The sequence below is a fragment of the Salvia splendens genome, chromosome 13 (assembly GCF_004379255.2).
Source record: "Salvia splendens isolate huo1 chromosome 13, SspV2, whole genome shotgun sequence".
Taxonomy (NCBI): domain Eukaryota; kingdom Viridiplantae; phylum Streptophyta; class Magnoliopsida; order Lamiales; family Lamiaceae; genus Salvia; species Salvia splendens.
This window is the reverse complement of record NC_056044.1, coordinates 12,919,544-12,940,791: the sequence shown is the minus strand read 5'-3', so window position 1 is coordinate 12,940,791 and position 21,248 is coordinate 12,919,544. Positions and strand designations below refer to the sequence as shown.

Below are 21,248 nucleotides of genomic sequence, written 5' to 3'. Positions count from 1 at the left end.
CATAATTATCACATAAGCAGATAAAGCAGATAATCCACTTAAAATAAGACAAACACCAAATAAACAGATAAATTCATTTAATGCATGGCATTTAAACACACTGGATAATTAAAGACAATTATTTAATCTAGTCAAGGGAGAAACAATTAAATAATTAAGTTTTATCTTAGATAATAATGATCCAAATTCATTTAGGATTTATCAAGATAGAGTTAACTATCTAAATCAACTTAGAAATATTATAGATTTTATTTCGATAAAATCAAATCCTACAACAAGATAACGTTGATCTAGGATTATCATTATTTATATCGTACTAGGATATTACTAGATAGAAACAATTCCATCATAATCCATAAGATAAAAATAAAATCCTATCAACCAAGATTTATACAAATCTTAATTCTATTTAGAATAGACATCCAAAATATATCAAACATTACTTAGAATTTCTTACATAAATAAATTTATCTAAATTCAATTAAATAAGAATTTTCTTATATATCATTAACATCCTAATCTATCTAGGATATAAATCCAAAAGATAAGGATAACATGGATTGATACTTATTTAAATTCATCTAAGATTTGTCTTAATAGAATTAAATCTATTCAAATCCATAGCATAAAATAAATTAATATAAATGTTTATCCTTATTCATCTACGATTTATGTTGGAATAAATCCATATGAATCCATAGAATAACAAAACATTATATTATAATTATTCAAATCTATCCATGATTTATCTAGGAACAGATCCATATAAATCTATAAGATAAGAATAAAATATTATATTATCAATAACCAAATCCTTCTAAAATTTATCTATGAATAAATTTATATAAATTCTTAGGATAAGAATAAAATAATATTATCACTTTCTAAATCCAACTAGGATTCATCTAGGAATAAATCCATATAAATCCATAGCATATAGATAAAAATTAGATTGTCATTATCCAAATTTAACTAGGATTCATCTAGGAATTAAATCACTCAAATCCATGAAATAGGGATAAAATCTATAATTAATCCATGATTTAATTCATAATTAAATCTAATCTAATATAATATATAAAATCCACGAGATATATTCAAATCTAATTTCCAAATTAATCTTGAATATTTTTCAAATTAATTACAAGAGTTCGGAAATCCTAAACTAAATTCGGAAAGTGAAGTCACGAGAACGCGCATTGGTTAACCCTTATCTTGCGCCGTCGTACTCCCACTCAAACTTCGCCGCTACTGCCTGCAGGACAACGTCGCTACTGTGTCGTCCTCGTCACCGCTACATCGCCTCTGCTCGCTGATCGCCTGCCCAGCGTCACAGCTAGCCGTTCGAGTCGCTGCGTTGTCGTACCCATCGATGCAGCTGCTGCTGCGTTGACTTCGCCTTCGCAGCGGCTGCTGCCCGGTGCACGCAGAGCTCCTTTTGCTTCAGCGTTGTCCATCTCGAGTCCGGGAAACTGCACACGAAGGGTTCCCACTCGATTAGATTGTTCTCTCCGCCGCACGCAGGCGTCGGAGCTGCTGGAGTTCAGCCCTTTGCCACACCTGGCCTGCCGGAACAAAATTGCCCAGCACCATGGCGGTTCTACTCCACGCCCCCAAAGGGTTTCATACCATGCAATACCCAAATTGACATATGGATACAAAAGGAAGATCCATAATTAATTCAAGCAGGTAATCATTATATTTGCATTGTGATTACGTCCTAGATATTATAAATCGGCCACTCACCCCTTAAAAGGCCTCATAAGGGGGAGGGTTATCCACACTTATATAGAGGAGCTATGATCACCATCAACTCGATGTGGGACAAGAATTAAGAGTTTTAACACGCCCCCTCACGTGTGGACCGGAATGACACATCGGACATCCATCACGTGGGTAGGCAAGAGAAGAGATAAAGAAATAAAATCATTCATCGACTTGGGCCCGCTCTGATACCATATTAGAAAGGCCTCATAAGGGGGAGGGTTATCCACACTTATATAGGTGAGCTAGGATCGTTATCAAGTCGATGTGGGACAAGAATTATGAATTTTAACACAAGACAAATTAGATTCCACTGAAGCATAAAAGTCACAGAAAGTTTAATGGATTGCATGGATTTGTCGAATTATTGCAGCGAGAAATTCAATTTCAAAAATTTAATTCAATTCAATTCAAATTCACATCAAGATAAGGCCATTTGGTCTGTCAAATCAAAAACGAAACTCTCTGGGCGAGAAAACAAGTTTCTGGCAGAATTGCGCAGTCAACTTCAAAAATTTATTAAAAATTCATCTTTCGTCAAAAGGGGCTGAAATTCACACACAACACAGAAAACACCTCAAAATTTACTCAGTTAACAATTCGTGTTAAAATATGACCGTTTGGCTGGTCAAACTCACGTCAGAATCCACTGTCCAAACGCCACAGTTTTCAGGCTTCACAATTTCGAAATTAGAGTTTATTCTTCATTCATCCAAACACAATTATTCAAGAATAGCTTTGATGAGTCAAGAGTAGGTTATATTAGTCATTTTGTTGACTAATCAAAGCTAAGAATGTAGGCTTGATTAGTAAATAGTACGTGTCATGAATTGTACATAAAAGATACCAATGAACACTTATATATATGTATGTGATCTTCTGTTACACCTCTTGGAGGTTTTAAAAAAAAAGAGAGAGATTACACCGCTTCATAAAATTCACATCTACACTAAAACATACGCCGGGTTTTGACGTGAAACAAGAAGCAACACAAAGAAGGGAGATTTACGAAGAAAGTAACGACGGAAAACGAAGGATCTTTTCCTAATAGTTGGAAAGTAAATAAGGTGAGCTTTCCATCCTACATACTAATGTGGATAAAAATCGCAAAGTAATTTCGAGATTTGTTATGGTGAAAATCCAAACTCATGCTCGTCAATGTTATTGTCCCGTCAGAAATGATTTATGCCTATCTGCCTTGGTTATGCCAAATATGTTATAATCGAATTCGGGTTCAAGTAAGGCCGCAAACCTTGCTTGGACTAGTGTACACAAATGGACCGTGAGCCGTTGGCCGGTCATGTGACCGTCGTGGAAGGTGGCCACCTTCCCGGTACACAAATGTTAAGATATGGCAAATGAACTTAGACCGCGGTTGAACATAGAATTTTAGCAAGCTCAGGCCTTTTAAGTAAAAAAAATCCATGAGTGTTGCTGTAATGATGTGACAATATTTTCAAATATATAATTGTATTTTTCGGCATTGTGTTCACTGAGTACTCCTGTACTCAGCTCTGTATGTATTTCTAAACGTGCAGGTTGAGCTGCAAAACGGTGAAGCAAGGGTGTTGAGAGAAAGTTCTTTTGAGTTGATCTAGTAAAACCTCCGAGGTTTATGTCTCTATACATGAAACTGTGTTGTTTACTTCCGCTGTGAAAACTATAACTTCAAATCCTATTTTGTATCATAACGCTATCCTTTGATCCTATATTACTCCTACTCAAGTATTTCAGGATGTATACATGATATTTTGATAATTTCCGTCTGAATTTGTACTTGTTATTACTCATCCCTTTTTCCTCATCCCCACTTCTCTTAACCCTCCCCTTTTAGTCACGAATTTTTGTACTATACTATCCATAGGTAGTGCAGCCGTGACATAGTGGTATCAGAGCAAGTTCTTTTCTGCCCTGAACCTGAGTGTCAATTTCTTTTCAATTCTCTGTCTAGACTCTTTCTACTACACTGTAAGGTGATCAACTCTCAACACTCTCACCTATCGCACTCAACCAGAAGAATGATTCAAAGGCCAAGTTATGTAATTAAGGAAAGGAAAGAATAAAGAACGAGAAATCGGGTCAAAGAAGGAAATAAGTTATAACCATCTTTCGCTTTTCTGAGCGAAAAAAAAAACAATAAATGGAGGATTAAAACAAGTAGAAAGCAACCAAGTAACAAAAACTTAAGTAGGGAATCTGGAGGCAATAAGATATTATCATACCTTTCCATAATTTATTTTAATATCATAGATATACATAGACTTATTTGGCACGGAGAGATGTGAATTGATGAATGTTTTACTGTAGATGGCCCCTTTTCGATTTACTGCTAGGATGAGAACGTCACCGATACAAAGCCCAGAAGATATAGTAGAAGAATATGAGGAATGTGCTATGCGCTTTAATGAAGATCTAGGAGAATTTCTTGCTCGGTTCGGCAAGCTCTGGAGACGGGCCCATCGGTATGGGGTTGATGATATGGACGGGATTTCACGACTTGTTAGTCTACTACCTTCTACTTGGCAGCGATGGGCGAAGATGATCTCCAGGGATTATATTTTCTATCGTAGGCCACGCTTTGTGTACACAGGTGATTTCCTCCACTTCTTAGGGGAAATTCAGTTGTGTTACACTGTGTACGGACATGCTCCTCTAGGGCCATATATATTACCCGGTGACCCCATCCCAGCAGGAGGATCCATACTTCCGGATCAGCCGAGTATCGTGCCTGGTATGATGCCACCTTCTCCTTGGCCCGTTACTCGAGCACATAGGGCACGATATGAGGCTGAGGCAGGCCCGTCACGACCACTGCCGGATGAAAGAAGGTGGTCACCATTGAGGTGGTCACCAGTGAGGATCCCTGAGGCCCAGACACCTATGGAACATGCTACAACGACAGACACTTCAGCAAAGAGGCACAGACAGGGTAAGGCCCCAGCTTGTACTCTTACCGACTTGAACAATCAGCCATGTACGGTGGGTACTGATCGTTTACAGCCTCTATCCACGACCCCACGCGTATCTCCAGCTGAGGGGACTTCTTCGGTCTCTGTTTACCACCCACCGACTTCAGAGGAGCTCAAGTTTAATGCTTGGATACTTAGTCATTTTGATGAGATGACTCGTGGACGATATAGGCCAGGAGGGAGTCGTATGACTGCCATCGTCATTAGCAGTTCTGATGATGAAGACATTGAAGAAGAGCCAGAAGAAGATATGACCTGCAAGTCAGAAGCCAGTGTCACGAAACCTACAACACCTTAGTAGTAAAGTAGATGTGATCACTGTACTTATCCGAAACAGACCCGCTGTGAGACTGTTCGGTTATGTGTTTTTGTTTTGGGTGTAGTAGCTACTACTTTTGTATGATGTATATATGGGTACATGTATTTCATGTTTAGGTCTTGACGATGTTTTGGATAGTATTGTGATGCTTGTAAAACTATATCTTGTACAAAAAAAAAAGCCCTCTTGGTTATCCAAAAGGCAATTTTCACATGTATATACATATATGTTCATATTTTCAATGACTCCCTATCCTTATTGTTATTATTGATTCGATTGTATTGTTGAATAATTTTAATCTGACACCATACAAATAGCGTTATTTAGTTATTTACTAAATGGTTTTATCCCATATATATATACACGTAAAGCCTTATAAAAAAAATGTTTTGTCAATTTAGAATGCCACCAAGGAGGATTGGGCGACCCCGAGGGAGAGGGAGAGGAAGAGGAATTGGAGTAGTGCCACCACCCGAACATGAAGAATTTGAGGAACAACGTGAAATAACTCCACCACCCCCACCACCTCTAGTATCAGATCGAAGAAAAGAAGAGATTTTCCTGAAACAAAAACCACCAATATTTGATGGTATGGGTGATCCTACGGATGCAGAAACTTGGATACGCACAATTGAACGCATTTTCAACTTATTTCACTTCACAGATCCAGAGCGCTTAATTTGTGTGCCTTTCCAATTAAAAGGGTCGGCAGATTACTGGTGGGAGGCACGCAAAAAAATAATGGGGGCTCAAGAGTTAACTAATATGACCTGGGAGCAATTCAAGGAAGGATTCTATGAGAAATATATTCCCAAAAGTTACCGGAAGAATAAGGAAATGGAATTTTATAATCTGAAACAAGGGAGGATGTCAGTAATAGATTACGAGCGTATATTCACTGACATGTCCAGATATGCCCCGGATCAGGTTAACACAGAGGAAAAAATGGCTGAAAAATTTTGTGGTGGGTTAAGACATGAAATAAGAATGGCACTGGCAAGCCATGGTGGATTATCTTATTCTGAATCTCTTCAACGAGCGCTTGCCATTGAGTCAGCAATGCCAGTAGAGAAACCTATGCCTAGTGTACCACCGCCACGTGCTCAAATTCAAAGTCCAGGAGACAAAAGAAAGTGGGATGGTAATCAAACTCAGTGTGAACAAAAGAAACCATGGTATGGCCAAGATCGTGCGCAGAACTTTCCAAGACAGCTCACTTTCAATTCAGCGGGAAGCCGACCAAGTCCCATTCCATGCTCCAATTGTAACAAGATACATAATGGGATATGTAGAGCCGGGACTGAAGCTTGTTATAAGTGTGGTAAAATTGGTCATTTTGCAAAAAATTGTCCAACCAAGTCTTATGGAAGGGGTACAAGACCCTATCCACTAGGACAACACTCCCAGCTACGGGCGGTAAATGTACAACCTCAGAGAGGTCAGCAACAACCCCCACGATGTCTGCAACACCATCAACTGAGGCTTCCAACACAGGCCAGGGCCTACGCACTGAGGCGGGAGCAACCTGAGGGAGAAAAAGGAAATCTGGCAGGTATGGCCATGCTACTTGACATACCTGTCATTTTATTATTTGATACTGGAGCTTCACATTCTTTTATATCGGACTCTTGTGTTGATACCTTGAGACTGACAACTGAACCAGCTGAATATAAAATCAAGGTAACCTCACCCGTCGGAGGAATTATAGAAATCACTCGAACTTGCTCGAACATAGAAGTCTTATTGGGGGAACATAGGATCCTAGTTAGTAATTTGAAGGTCCTGAAAATGTGTGATGTTGACCTTATACTAGGAATGGATTGGTTGGCTGAAAACCATGTCACCATCCAATGTAAAGAAAGAAAAATTTTCTTTCAAAACACAAGCGAAGCACTAACAAGTTTCTATGGGGTCACCATGAATAAACGACAATCCATAATCTCTGCCTTACAAGCAACAACATTAATAAGAAAAGGGTGTTCCGCTTACATCGTTTACCAGAACGAGGAACATAAGAAAAAAATGGAAATCGGGGATGTGAACGTCGTGCGTGAGTTTCCAGACGTGTTTCCTGATGTTCTACCTGGGTTACCACCTGATAGACAACTGGAATTTAACATTGATTTGGAACCTGGATCTGCCCCAATATCGAAAGCACCATACCGGATGGCGGCAAAGGAATTGGGAGAACTCAAGATACAGTTACAGGAACTCATGGATCTAGGCTTTATCAGACCTAGCACTTCACCATGGGGAGCTCCTGTACTCTTTGTCAAAAAGAAGGATGGATCGCTAAGAATGTGTATTGACTATCGGGAACTGAACAAGCTAACACTTAAGAATAAATACCCATTGCCGAGGATAGACGATTTGTTCGATCAGCTCAAGGATGCTAGGGTATTCTCCAAAATGGATTTAAGATCCGGCTATCACCAGTTAAGGATTCGACCAGAAGATGTACCCAAAACGGCTTTTCGCACCCGATATGGTCATTATGAATTTTTAGTAATGCCTTTTGGATTGACTAATGCCCCTGCTGTATTTATGGATCTAATGAATCGCGTATTCCATCCCTATCTGGATAAGTTCGTCTTGGTCTTCATAGACGACATACTCATCTACTCGAAGGGTGTAAAGGAACATGATGAACACCTCAGAGTTGCATTAGAAACCTTGAGGACTGAAAAGCTCTATGCAAAATTTAGCAAATGTGAATTTTGGCTAAATGAGGTGAACTTCCTTGGACATGTGGTAACTGCGGAAGGCATTCGAGTGGATCCGGCAAAAGTGGAGGCTATACAAAACTGGAAACCACCAACCACCCCTAGTGAAATTCGAAGCTTCCTTGGGTTGGCCGGCTACTACAGAAGGTTCATTGAAGGTTTCTCCAAGATTTCTAGGCCAATGACGCAACAACTTAAAAAGGGCATCAGGTTTGTGTGGACATCAGAATGCGAACATAGCTTCCAACTGCTGAAGGAAAAATTAACAACAGCTCCGGTGTTAGCAGTCCCTGAATCAGGAACAAGCTATGTAATTTACACAGATGCCTCAAAGAATGGGTTGGGTTGTGTGTTGATGCAAAATGAGAAAGTAATTGCTTATGCGTCACGATAACTGAGGCCCCAAGAGATGAATTACCCGACACATGATTTGGAATTAGCCGCGGTAGTACATGCTCTGAAAATATGGAGGCACCACCTTTATGGAGCTCGATGTGAGATTTTCACTGATCATAAGAGTCTCAAATACTTCTTTGAACAAAAGGAACTGAATATGCGACAGAGAAGATGGCTGGAATTAGTGAGAGATTACGATTGTGGCATAAACTACCACCCAGGCAAGGCTAATGTGGTAGCTGATGCTCTTAGTCGAAAATCTCAGCAGTTAGCAGTGGTGATCACTCAAGAAGGAGAACTATGGCGAGAATTCAACAAAATGGGGCTGCAAGTAGTACAACCACATGAAACAGTGGAAGCGAAAATTGCCACCTTAGTGATGGAACCAGATTTGAGAACTCAAATTATAAACGCACAAAGACAAGATGACATCATGGAAAAGATTCGAGAAAAAGTACGATCTGGTGATGGAAAAAATTTTAAAGAAGAAGCAGATAATGCTCTCACCTTCGATGGGAGAATCTGTGTGCCAAATAATGATGAGCTCAGAAATAAGATTTTGAGTGAAGCTCATGACACACCGTATACTGCCCATCCAGGGAGCACTAAGATGTATCAAGACTTGAAAAAGAAATTTTGGTGGGATGGTATGAAAAGAAGCGTTACCATGTTCGTGGAAAGATGCCTAGCATGCCAGCAAGTTAAGGCATTGCACCAACGACCTCATGGGAAATTGCAACCTTTAGAAATCCCTGAGTGGAAATGGGATCATATAACAATGGACTTTGTAATAGGTCTGCCTAAAACCAAACGAGGAAATACTGCTATCTGGGTTATCGTTGACCGCCTTACCAAGTGTGCTCATTTCATTCCCATTCATATCACTTATGGGTCAGAGAAGTTAGCTCAGTTGTATGTCCAAGAAATCGTACGTCTACATGGAATCCCGATAACAATCACCTCGGATCGAGATCCGAAACTCACCTCAAGGGTTTGGAAAAGCTTGCAGAAGGAACTGGGCTCAATACTAAATTTTAGCACAGCATTTCATCCACAAACGGATGGACAGTCAGAAAGAACGATTCAGACCCTAGAAGATATGTTACGAGCAGTCATACTGAATAGAGAAGGTAGTTGGGAATCCGTTTTGCCTTTAATAGAATTTGCATACAACAATAGCTACCAGGCGACCATTGATATGGCACCATACGAGGCATTATATGGAAGAAAGTGCAGATCTCCATTTTACTGGGATGAAGTTGGTGAAAGAAAAATGCTAGGTCCAGATTTGATAAATGACATGATTGAGATCGTGAGGCAAATTCGATTGAGAATCAAGGAGGCACAAGATCGGCAAAAGTCTTATTTCGATGCACGTCGGACGGAGTTGAAGTTTAACATCGGAGATAAGGTGTTTTTGAAGATATCTCCTTCTAAAGGGATAACTAGGTTTGGAATCAAAGGAAAATTGAAGCCACGTTTCATCGGGCCTTACGAGGTTCTTGACGAAGTAGGTCCGGTGGCATATCGTTTGGCATTACCACCAAGCTTGGGAAATGTACACAACGTGTTTCATGTGTCTCAACTCCGGAAATATGTTTATGACCCGAAGCACATAATCCACTATGAAGAGGTTAGTCTAACACCAGATTTAAACTATGAAGAGAAACCTATAGCTATCCTTGATCAAAAGATACAACAGTTACGGAATAAGTCAATATCAACAGTGAAAGTTTTGTGGAATCACCATGGACAAGAAGAGGCAACATGGGAGTTAGAGGAGAAAATGAGAGAACAATACCCAGAAATGTTTATGTAAGAAACAACAAATTTCGGGACGAAATTTTTTTGAAGGAGGAGAGGATGTGACAACCCGAACTTTTAGAAAGGCCTCATAAGGGGGAGGGTTATCCACACTTATATAGGTGAGCTAGGATCGTTATCAAGTCGATGTGGGACAAGAATTATGAATTTTAACACAAGACAAATTAGATTCCACTGAAGCATAAAAGTCACAGAAAGTTTAATGGATTGCATGGATTTGTCGAATTATTGCAGCGAGAAATTCAATTTCAAAAATTTAATTCAATTCAATTCAAATTCACATCAAGATAAGGCCATTTGGTCTGTCAAATCAAAAACGAAACTCTCTGGGCGAGAAAACAAGTTTCTGGCAGAATTGCGCAGTCAACTTCAAAAATTTATTAAATATTCATCTTTCGTCAAAAGGGGCTGAAATTCACACACAACACAGAAAACACCTCAAAATTTACTCAGTTAACAATTCGTGTTAAAATATGACCGTTTGGCTGGTCAAACTCACGTCAGAATCCACTGTCCAAACGCCACAGTTTTCAGGCTTCACAATTTCGAAATTAGAGTTTATTCTTCATTCATCCAAACACAATTATTCAAGAATAGCTTTGATGAGTCAAGAGTAGGTTATATTAGTCATTTTGTTGACTAATCAAAGCTAAGAATGTAGGCTTGATTAGTAAATAGTACGTGTCATGAATTGTACATAAAAGATACCAATGAACACTTATATATATGTATGTGATCTTCTGTTACACCTCTTGGAGGTTTTAAAAAAAAAGAGAGAGATTACACCGCTTCATAAAATTCACATCTACACTAAAACATACGCCGGGTTTTGACGTGAAACAAGAAGCAACACAAAGAAGGGAGATTTACGAAGAAAGTAACGACGGAAAACGAAGGATCTTTTCCTAATAGTTGGAAAGTAAATAAGGTGAGCTTTCCATCCTACATACTAATGTGGATAAAAATCGCAAAGTAATTTCGAGATTTGTTATGGTGAAAATCCAAACTCATGCTCGTCAATGTTATTGTCCCGTCAGAAATGATTTATGCCTATCTGCCTTGGTTATGCCAAATATGTTATAATCGAATTCGGGTTCAAGTAAGGCCGCAAACCTTGCTTGGACTAGTGTACACAAATGGACCGTGAGCCGTTGGCCGGTCATGTGACCGTCGTGGAAGGTGGCCACCTTCCCGGTACACAAATGTTAAGATATGGCAAATGAACTTAGACCGCGGTTGAACATAGAATTTTAGCAAGCTCAGGCCTTTTAAGTAAAAAAAATCCATGAGTGTTGCTGTAATGATGTGACAATATTTTCAAATATATAATTGTATTTTTCGGCATTGTGTTCACTGAGTACTCCTGTACTCAGCTCTGTATGTATTTCTAAACGTGCAGGTTGAGCTGCAAAACGGTGAAGCAAGGGTGTTGAGAGAAAGTTCTTTTGAGTTGATCTAGTAAGACCTCCGAGGTTTATGTCTCTATACATGAAACTGTGTTGTTTACTTCCGCTGTGAAAACTATAACTTCAAATCCTATTTTGTATCATAACGCTATCCTTTGATCCTATATTACTCCTACTCAAGTATTTCAGGATGTATACATGATATTTTGATAATTTCCGTCTGAATTTGTACTTGTTATTACTCATCCCTTTTTCCTCATCCCCACTTACTATCCATAGGTAGTGCGGCCGTGACATAGTGGTATCAGAGCAAGTTCTTTTCTGCCCTGAACCTGAGTGTCAATTTCTTTTCAATTCTCTGTCTAGACTCTTTCTACTACACTGTAAGGTGATCAACTCTCAACACTCTCACCTATCACACTCAACCAGAAGAATGATTCAAAGGCCAAGTTATGTAATTAAGGAAAGGAATGAATAAAGAACGAGAAATCGGGTCAAAGAAGGAAATAAGTTATAACCATCTTTCGCTTTTCTGAGCGAAAAAAAAACAATAAATGGAGGATTAAAACAAGTAGAAAGCAACCAAGTAACAAAAACTTAAGTAGGGAATCTGGAGGCAATAAGATATTATCATACCTTTCCATAATTTATTTTAATATCATAGATATACATAGACTTATTTGGCACGGAGAGATGTGAATTGATGAATGTTTTACTGTAGATGGCCCCTTTTCGATTTACTGCTAGGATGAGAACGTCACCGATACAAAGCCCAGAAGATATAGTAGAAGAATATGAGGAATGTGCTATGCGCTTTAATGAAGAGAGGGAGGAGGAGGAGGCGTGTGAGAGTGAGGGAGAGAGAGGTGGATGGTTGGGAGGGGAAAAAATATGGGGGCTAGGGTTAGGTTTAGGTGATTTTATAGTAGGTTTAATCCCCAACTAAATTAATTTAATAATTAATTGTGGAGGAATAAAATAGAGGCCAATAAATAAAATCTCACAATTAAAAGAAGGGAATTTTCGAAAATTGGCTATTAAATTAACAAGGAATTTATTTGGTATTTACTTGGAGAGAAATATATTCACAACTTAGGAATTAAAACAATGAATATTTCATAAACAAGGGAACAAAATAAATTAAATCCCTAAGTAGGAAATAAAAGGGGGAGGGCGAAAATTTAATCGGTGCCCAAGGAAAATTTTTTAAATCCTCAATTAAATAAGAATAGGATTTAAATTTGGTAATTTCTTTATAGGAAAAGACTCTCATAAAATAGGTAACAATTAAATAAATTTCCACAAGGAAATTTGAAGCATAAGGGGCTTGTGATATGGAGAGCACAATATAAGGAAAATATTCACATACCCAATTAATTTGACTTAGGTATTAATTTGATATTTATTTGAATAGAAGGAATTTCACAAAGCAGGGAAACAAGTATTATTTCCTATAAATTCGAATATTAATCAAATTCCCACAAGGGAATAATTCGAATATTAATCAAATTATGGTGAGGAAACAAAATGTAACAAGATTTAATTCGATTTAAAAAAAATGAAGGAAGTCAACAAAGTACCAGTTAAATCAAAGAAATAATCCATCCTCCTAATTAAATTAGGGGATTTTTCGAAATCCCTCAAGAATAGGCTAGGGTTCGAAATTCATGTAGTACAAGTTTGGAATAGTTTGTTTTGGATTTAATTTGGATAAATATCCAAAAATAATTAATTAAATCCAAGAAAAGAATATAGTTTCCAATAATTGAATGGGCCGAAAATAGCCACTTCATTTGGCTAGAACAAAATGCATGCTCTTATTTAAATTAATTTCCCACATTGAAAAATATAAATAACACTTCATTCCAAATCACCTATCACAATTTATTCCACATAGTCAACTCAATCACGTAGCAACAATTAAATTTCATAAAGAAATTCCCAATCGACATATTAAAATAAAAGTCACAAAAAAAACAATTTTTGGGATGTTACATCCTTCCCCTCTTAACAGAAATTTCGTCCCGAAATTTGACCGTCTCACAAAAACAACTCGGGGTACTTTTCTTTCATTCTATCTTCTAACTCCCACGTGGCTTCCTTGGGACTATGGTGTTTCCACAACACCTCCACGGATGCTATCGACTTGTTTCGCAACTCTTGAACCTTCCGATATAGGATTACCTCGGGCCTTTCCTCGTAGCTCATGTCGGGGGTTATGATCAGTTCCTCTTGATGAATCACATGCTTGGGGTCGAACACGTACTTGCGCAACTGTGACACATGGAACACGTTGTGCACGTTCCCAAAGCTGGGAGGTAACGCCAAACGGTACGCTACAGGACCTACTTCATCGATAATCTCGTACGGCCCTACAAAACGCGGTTTCAGCTTGCCTTTCACTCCAAACCTCACAACTCCTTTTGGCCTAACTTCTTCATTAACGGCCGCACGAGTAGTTTCGAATCAACGTCCATAGTTGGTATTGTGGCGGTGGTTGTGGAAGTTGGAGCAGTGGAGGTTGTAGATGGAACATAGGTGATTGTGGTTACCGTTCCTCTTGTTCCCGGTTGCTCTGTTACTGGGGTAGGCCTCACATCCTATGATGATGAAGTCGCCACCGCCTCTATCTGAGGAACGGACTGTGGCTTCTTCGGCGGCGGATTCTACGGTGGTTTTGATGATAACTCATCGTCCGTGGACTTGACCAGTTGGGAATTCTTCCGTCGGGCTTTATGCCATGGTGGTTGGATCGGAAATTTGGTGGCGGTTGATGGCGGTTTCGCCGGAACTGTCACAAAGGAAATTTGGAACGGTGAGTTAAGGGTTTCAAAAATTGGTTGTGTGTGTTGTGAGAGAAAATAATGTGAAGGATGAGTTTAAAGAGTATGAGGGAAGTTATTTTCGGAAAAATAAGTAAAAGAAAAAAGAAAAGGACAATAAGGAAATAGAAACAAAAGGAAAAGAAGGAAGAGGGACGGTTGCATGCTGATGCAAGCAATCAACAACCGTACGCCTCCTCGCCCATTTTTTTAATTTGAATTTTGAATTTTTGAAACTTCCCCCCCAATTTTCAACCCAAAATTACTCCCCCTCATCTTTTCGCTGAAATTCGATTCACTCTCACATAACCACACTTTGTAGCACCCCGAAAAATTTCGACTTTTGTTTTCATTAATGTGGATGTTGAATGGGAAATTCTTTTATGAAATTTATTTGTTTCTATGTGATTGAGTTAATTATGTGAATTAAGTTGTTGTGAGATATGTGGAATAAGGGTAAATTATTTTTTGAATGCGTGGATTAAATTAGAGGGGATAATGCATATTTGTTCTAGCCATTTTGTTGGAATTTTCGGCCCTATTACTTACTAGAAATAATATTTTCTTTCTTGGATTTAATCAATTATTTTGGGATATTTATCGAAGTTAAATCCAAACCAAAATACCCCTAATTTAATGTAACATCCCAAACTTTTGTGACTCTTTAGTACGTTATTGGAATTTATGAAACTTTTGTTTCTATGTGATTAAGTGAGTTGCGTGAAATAATTTGTCGTGGTTAATGTGAATGATGAGCTTGAGTTTTTATTTTTTTTCCAATGAGGGGAAATAATTAATAGGATCATGCATTTATTCTTTCTCAAGTCAATTCATTGAAAAATTCGGCCCTCCCTAATTATTGAAATAGTACTTCTTTTTGTGGATTTAATTAATTGTTTTAGGACATTATTCCAAATTAAATCCAAACCAATGGACCTTAAATTACACTACATGAAATTCGAACTTCATCCTTTTATCCTTGGGAGTTTCGAAAATCTCCAATAGGAGATTGGATTATTTTTCATTTGATTTAATTGGTGCTTTATTGACTCTCTTCTTTTGAATATAATCCAATTAAATCATGTTATATTTTATTTCTTCACCCCAAAATAAATAGAGAGTTGGGATTTTTGCCTTGGCTATTTGAGCCTAATTTTTCGGCCCCCTCCAATAAATTTTGGAGAATATTTTATTTGTTTCCTATTTTGTGGAATCCTTTTTTTTATTCAAATAAATTCCTATGTCTAATTAATTGGGGGTGTGAATATTTTCCTTCTATTCTCCTCCATATCACACGCCCCTATGCTTATATTTTTCCTTGTGGGAATTTAAATAATTGTTACCTATTTTATGGGAGCCTTTTCCATAAAGAAATTACCAAATTTAAATCCCATTCTATTTAATTGGGGATTTAAATAATATCCTTGTGCAATGACCCAAGAATTTTCGGCCCCCACCCCTATTATTTCCTACTTGGAGATTTAATTTATTTGTTCCCTTATATTCATTATATTTAATTCCTAAGTTATGAATATATTCTCCAAGAAGATACCAAATAAATTCCTTGTTGTGCACCTGGAATTTTCGAAATTCCCTCACCTCCCACAAGCCTATTTTATTCTTTTAATTGTGGGATTTTTATTTGTTAGCCTATATTTTAATTCCCCACAATTTATTTATTTAATTTACCCATGGATTAAACCTAACAAATAAATAGCAATTAAACAAACCCTAGCCCCCACTCTTCCTACAATTTTCGCCCCCTCTCTTCTCCCTCTCTCACACGCTTCATTCTTCTCCCACTCTCCCATCTCCAAAAATCTTCCATCCAACTCGTGTTCTTGCAATCCGTTGAAGTTATTTTCGAGAGTCTCCGACGAATCGCTTCATCCATCGTTTCTACCGATTCGTTTTGTGTCAAAGAAGGTATATTGCTCACTTCTTATCATCCTATCCGTTTTGACCATGTTCTTGAGTCCTACATGCATGTAGAGGGTGTAGGTTCGATAGATCGCAAGTTTTAATGGGAGGGAAAGTGTGCTTCGTAAGAACTTATTGTTTTTGGCGTTGTTGTTTGAAATCATGTGAGTTGGATCGATTTATTGGGTGAATAATATGAGTTTGTATGCAAATATGTGTTTGAGGAACGTGTAAGCATGATTATGTGTTTTCGAGCATGAAAAATCGGTGGTTGTGTTGTGGAAGTTTAAAAACCCTATTTTCGAACTTGAACCAGAAATCTGTGATGCACGACCAGTGACTTATGATCTGTATTTGACCCATCAAACGAACGAATTTTGCTATCAAATTTTTACTGAGTAAACTTCAAGGTGTTTTCTGTGTCTCATGTGAATTTCAGCCTATTTTATCATAAAATGAATTTTTAATAAATTTTTGAAGTTGACTGCGCAAATCTGCCAGAAACGTGAGTTCTCGCCATGAATGTTTCGTTTTCTGTTTGACTGACCAAATGACCTCCGATTGATGTGATACTTGAACTATATGAAATTTGAAGTTTCTTCTGAGTCGTGTTAAATTTTCAGCCTTTTTGGGCATCGTATGAATTTATGGTGAATTATTCAAAGGAACTGCGCAATACTGTCAGAAATTGTATGTTACGACCAGAGAGTTTAATATGTGATATGACTGACTAAATGACGTGATTTCGGTGTGAAAATCTTCATGGACGAACTTGAATGTGTCTTCTGTATTGTGACCAAAATTTAGCTTCTTTTGAGGTTGGGTGAATTTATAGTAATTTTTACAAAACGGTCGCGCAGTTCTGCCAGTTTTCTGCCTTGTTAAAATAACTCTTATTTTCAAGTTTAAAAGTATTGTATGATGCATGTATGTCCAAGGAACGTGTCTAAATGGTGTAAGCACTTGTGATAAGTTGTAATGCGATACGTGTGTCTTTACACCTTTTGACGTATGTTGAGTTGGGGGATTGAGTAAGACGATGAGAGAGAGACGATAGGACATGCATAGTAATATGTTGAAGTGTGAGGCTGACTTATGTTGTTGTTGACAAGGGTGTTGTGTATTCGTGAACTCGAGGATCGAGAGTTGCTAAGTTGGGTTGTGAATTGCTAAGCGAACGAGCTGGGCTTTCTTTTCAAACCTCTTTACTTTTCCGAAAAATATTATGTGGAGATATAAGGGTGGTTTAACTGTTATGTCATGCCATGTTGTTTTTGTTATGACATTGTGTGCCTGATGCCTAGTTCGTATGAGTTTACTCCGTTAGGCTATATGGCTGTGTTGTGAAACGAATTCGGGTCCGAGTAGGGCCTAAACCCTATCGGGCTGTGTACACTGGTGGGATCGCGAGCCGTCCTTGAAAGTCGGCCGGTCTCGTGGGCGAATAGTGTGGCCACACTATCGTCGCACTGTGATGTGATTGATGGATTAATGTGAAAAGTGGGAAGATAAATTGTCTGGCCAGACTTGAATATTTTTGTGTTTCTCGTGATATTTTCTTACTACATAAAACTCGAGATCACTGGTATGGATGACATAACTATTATTAAAATGTTTTCGGCATGAGCCCATTGAGTACAACAAGTACTCAGCCATGCATATTATTTTCTTATGTGCAGGTTGAGCGGGATGTTGCGGTGGATGTTGAGCCGGCTTAAGTACTTAGGATGCGTTGTGTCGTCATACATAGGCGTCGTCCTTGACTCTCCTTGAACCGTATTTTCCGCTGCTATAACTTGAACTATGACTCAAGACTTAATCTTTCCTTTATGTTTTGTGTGTGAACATGTATGGTGGTGATGAGTTTTAAACTAGTGTTTACGTTGTCTTTTTAAAATTTTATTTTTCGAGATTTAAGTTAAGTATTTGTTCAACTTTAGTTAGTTGATGTATTTCTTAAGTCTAATTTTTCCCGTTGTCCTTTTTAAAAGTATTTTACCTTATGTCTTTTCAAAAAAAAAAATTTAACTTTAAACTCTTTAAACTAAGTTGTTTTCTTCCTTTAAGTTAATCAAGATGTTCTTTTTAAATTGTTATCCATGCGTGTCGGTCACGATCGCCGCGTTGTGATACCCTTGTATGGGCGGTCGTGACATTTAATCTACATGATTTTCGACCCTTGCCCCATTCCTTGGAATTTTTGAAAATCCCTAATATTTAGGAGGAAGAAATTATTTTGTAGAATTAATTGGTACTTTGTTTATTTTCTTCCTTGATTTTAAAATCCAATTAAATCTCTTCATATCCTATTTTAATTAGGATTTGACTCTTTCCTTCTTGGAGACCTCATAATTTTTGCCCCATATGCCTTTCAATTTCCTTGTGGAATTAATTTATTTGTTACCTATTTTGTGGGAGTCCTTTCCTACATGAATTTTCCAAATTAAACCCTATTCCCTTTTAATTGAGGATTTAAGTATTTTTTTCCCCTTAATTACTCCATAGTACAGGCCCCCCATCCTTTCCCCTACTTGGAGATTTTGATTTGTCTTGTTACCTTATTTATGGGATACTTAATATCTGTTTACCTAATTTGTGAGTATATTTCTCTCCAAGTAAATACCAAATCATTTACTTTGCTAATTAAATAGAAAAATTTCGAAATCCCTCCCACACACACTACACGCCTATTTTCTTTTAATTGTGGGATTTATTCATTGACCTCTATTTTATTCTTCCACAATTTTAATTGTTTTATTGAAGTGTGGGATTAAACCTAAACTATAAATTTCAAAAACCCTAACTCTAGCCCCATTTTTCACACGCCCCCTCTCTCTCTCTCCTCTCCCACACGCCTCCCTCCCTCTCTTCTCCCTCTCAACAAATCTTCACCAATTCTTTGTTCTTGCTTCGTTTTGGAATTGGAAATTCAAGATTCATCAGAGAATCGCATCATTCGTCATTCCTACCGATTGTTTTTCAACAGAAAGGTATACTTTGATTAATCCTTCTCATTCTTCCCATTGAATTCATAATTTTGAACCCCTCATGCATATAGTTGAGTGGAGAATCATGAATCTAAGAGTTAATTGGTTGGGAAGGATGGTTGAACCAGAATATTTATGTGTGTGCGTGTATGTTTGTGTGCGTGTAAGTGTGTGGTTGAATTGTTGGTGAATGTGATGTGTGATTATTAAGGCATGATTGTAATCTTGTTTTTGAAGCATGAATATGTGTTGGAAGCATGGATATTGTCACGACCGCCCTTACTAAAGATAGTAAAGACGGGGAAATCGTGACTAGGGAAGGGACTAAGGAGCGGGGAAGAAGAAGGGGGAAACAATGAAAGACAACATCTTAAACAAAGCTTCAAAAGAAAAGTTTTAATCGACTAAACAATTAAGCAGTGTGTTAATATCTCAAGGTAATTAATGTCATAAAGTAGTGAAGAGCAAAACGAAAGACTTTATCAAGAACGATTCGAAACAAGGCAGCAGAATAAAGGTGTCTAGAGAGTCATAGGGAGACGCCTATGTATGAAGACACGACAGATCCAGAATTTCTTAAGGCTCAACTCAACATCCGCCGTAACATCACCGCTCAACCTGCACATAAAGAAAACATATGCAGGGCTGAGTACTTGACATACTCAGTGGACACGTGCCAAAATATTTGATAAAAGTTATGTCATCCATACCATAGTGAACTCGAATTTTATCATTTTAGAAAAGAATATCATCCAGTATCATAAACATTTTCGTAGAGCCAGTCAAAACAATCTCCCCACTTTCTCCACCATCAATCAATCCCATCCTCTTACCATAGTGCGACGAAAGTGTGGCCACACTATTTGCCCACGAGACCGGCCGACTTGCAAGGACGGCTGTGTACACAGCCTGATAGGGTTTGCGACCCTACTTAGACCCGAATTCGTTTCACACATAGCCCTATAGCCTAACGGAGCAAGCTCAAACGAACTAGGCATCAGGCAACAATCTCAACATCAAAACAATCACAGCCCTATAGCCTAACGGAGCAAGCTCAAACGAACTAGGCATCAGGCAACAATCTCAACATCAAAACAATCATGGCATGACATAACACTTTAAGCCACCCTTATAGCTCCACAATCATAATTTTGAAATGTAAAAGAGTTTTAGTAAGGAAAGCCCACCTTGATTGCTTACAAACACGGTTCACAACTTTATTGAAATCCTTGCTCTTTGTACCCACGTACGCACAATAACCCTTATCAACATCATAACCACATAATACAACATAATCAGCTTTCTATCAACACATTACTCATGCATGCCCTACCGTTCCTTTTATCGTTTTCTCATATTGCCCATCCCAACGTTCACCATCATAAACGATATGAAACCCTTTGGCATACATCAACGTGCAACAGATAATCACATCATAGGATAAGTTCTTACTCACACATGTATCATGTATTTCATTCAAAACTTGCCAACAAGACTATTTCAATCAAGACATGAATCTGGCAGAACATCGCAGTCGTTTTGTAAAAATCATTAAAATTCCATCCGATATCATTTGAAGCTAAAATTTGGTCACCACACAGTAGACACATCAAGGCTCATCCAGTTAAAAATCCACACTAAAATCACATCTTTAGGTCGGTCAAAAACAAAAATGAAACTCACTAGACGAGAATACAAATTCTGACAGGACAGCGCAGTTCAATTGAAAAATTCGTTAAAAATTCATTTTCGTCAAAAGAGGCTGATATTTTGACACAACAAAGAAGACACTTAAAATTTAACTCAGTTAAAAATTCGTGCCAAAATAAGATAGTTTGGTCGGCCAAACACTCGTCGGAACCTACTGTCCGGACACCACAGTTTTCATGCTCAACATTTATAAACTAGGGTTTGTCTATCATTCATCCACACATACATATTCATGCTTTCAACACATATTCCGGCTTCAAAAACGACATCACAACCATGTTCTCCTATTTACACATAGCATTCACCAATGAATCATCCACAAACTCACACACACACATACATACACGCACATACACATACTTTCTCATGCAAACATCCTTCCCAACCGATTAATTTTTAGATCTACGA

General features: G+C 38.0%; 1 protein-coding gene across 1 annotated transcript; it reads left to right on the top strand.

The window, feature by feature from the left end:
- Nucleotides 1-5,454: 5,454 nt before the first annotated feature.
- On the top strand, nucleotides 5,455-8,169 carry LOC121760512. The gene has a single exon (XM_042156170.1). It carries the CDS (start codon nucleotides 5,455-5,457, stop codon nucleotides 8,167-8,169), a length of 2,715 nt encoding a protein of 904 aa, XP_042012104.1.
- Nucleotides 8,170-21,248: the final 13,079 nt, after the last annotated feature.

Bases quoted from the DNA above. Each gene is read 5' to 3' on its own strand.
- LOC121760512 (XM_042156170.1), top strand. From the start codon at position 5,455: ATGCCACCAAGGAGGATTGGGCGACCCCGAGGGAGAGGGAGAGGAAGA.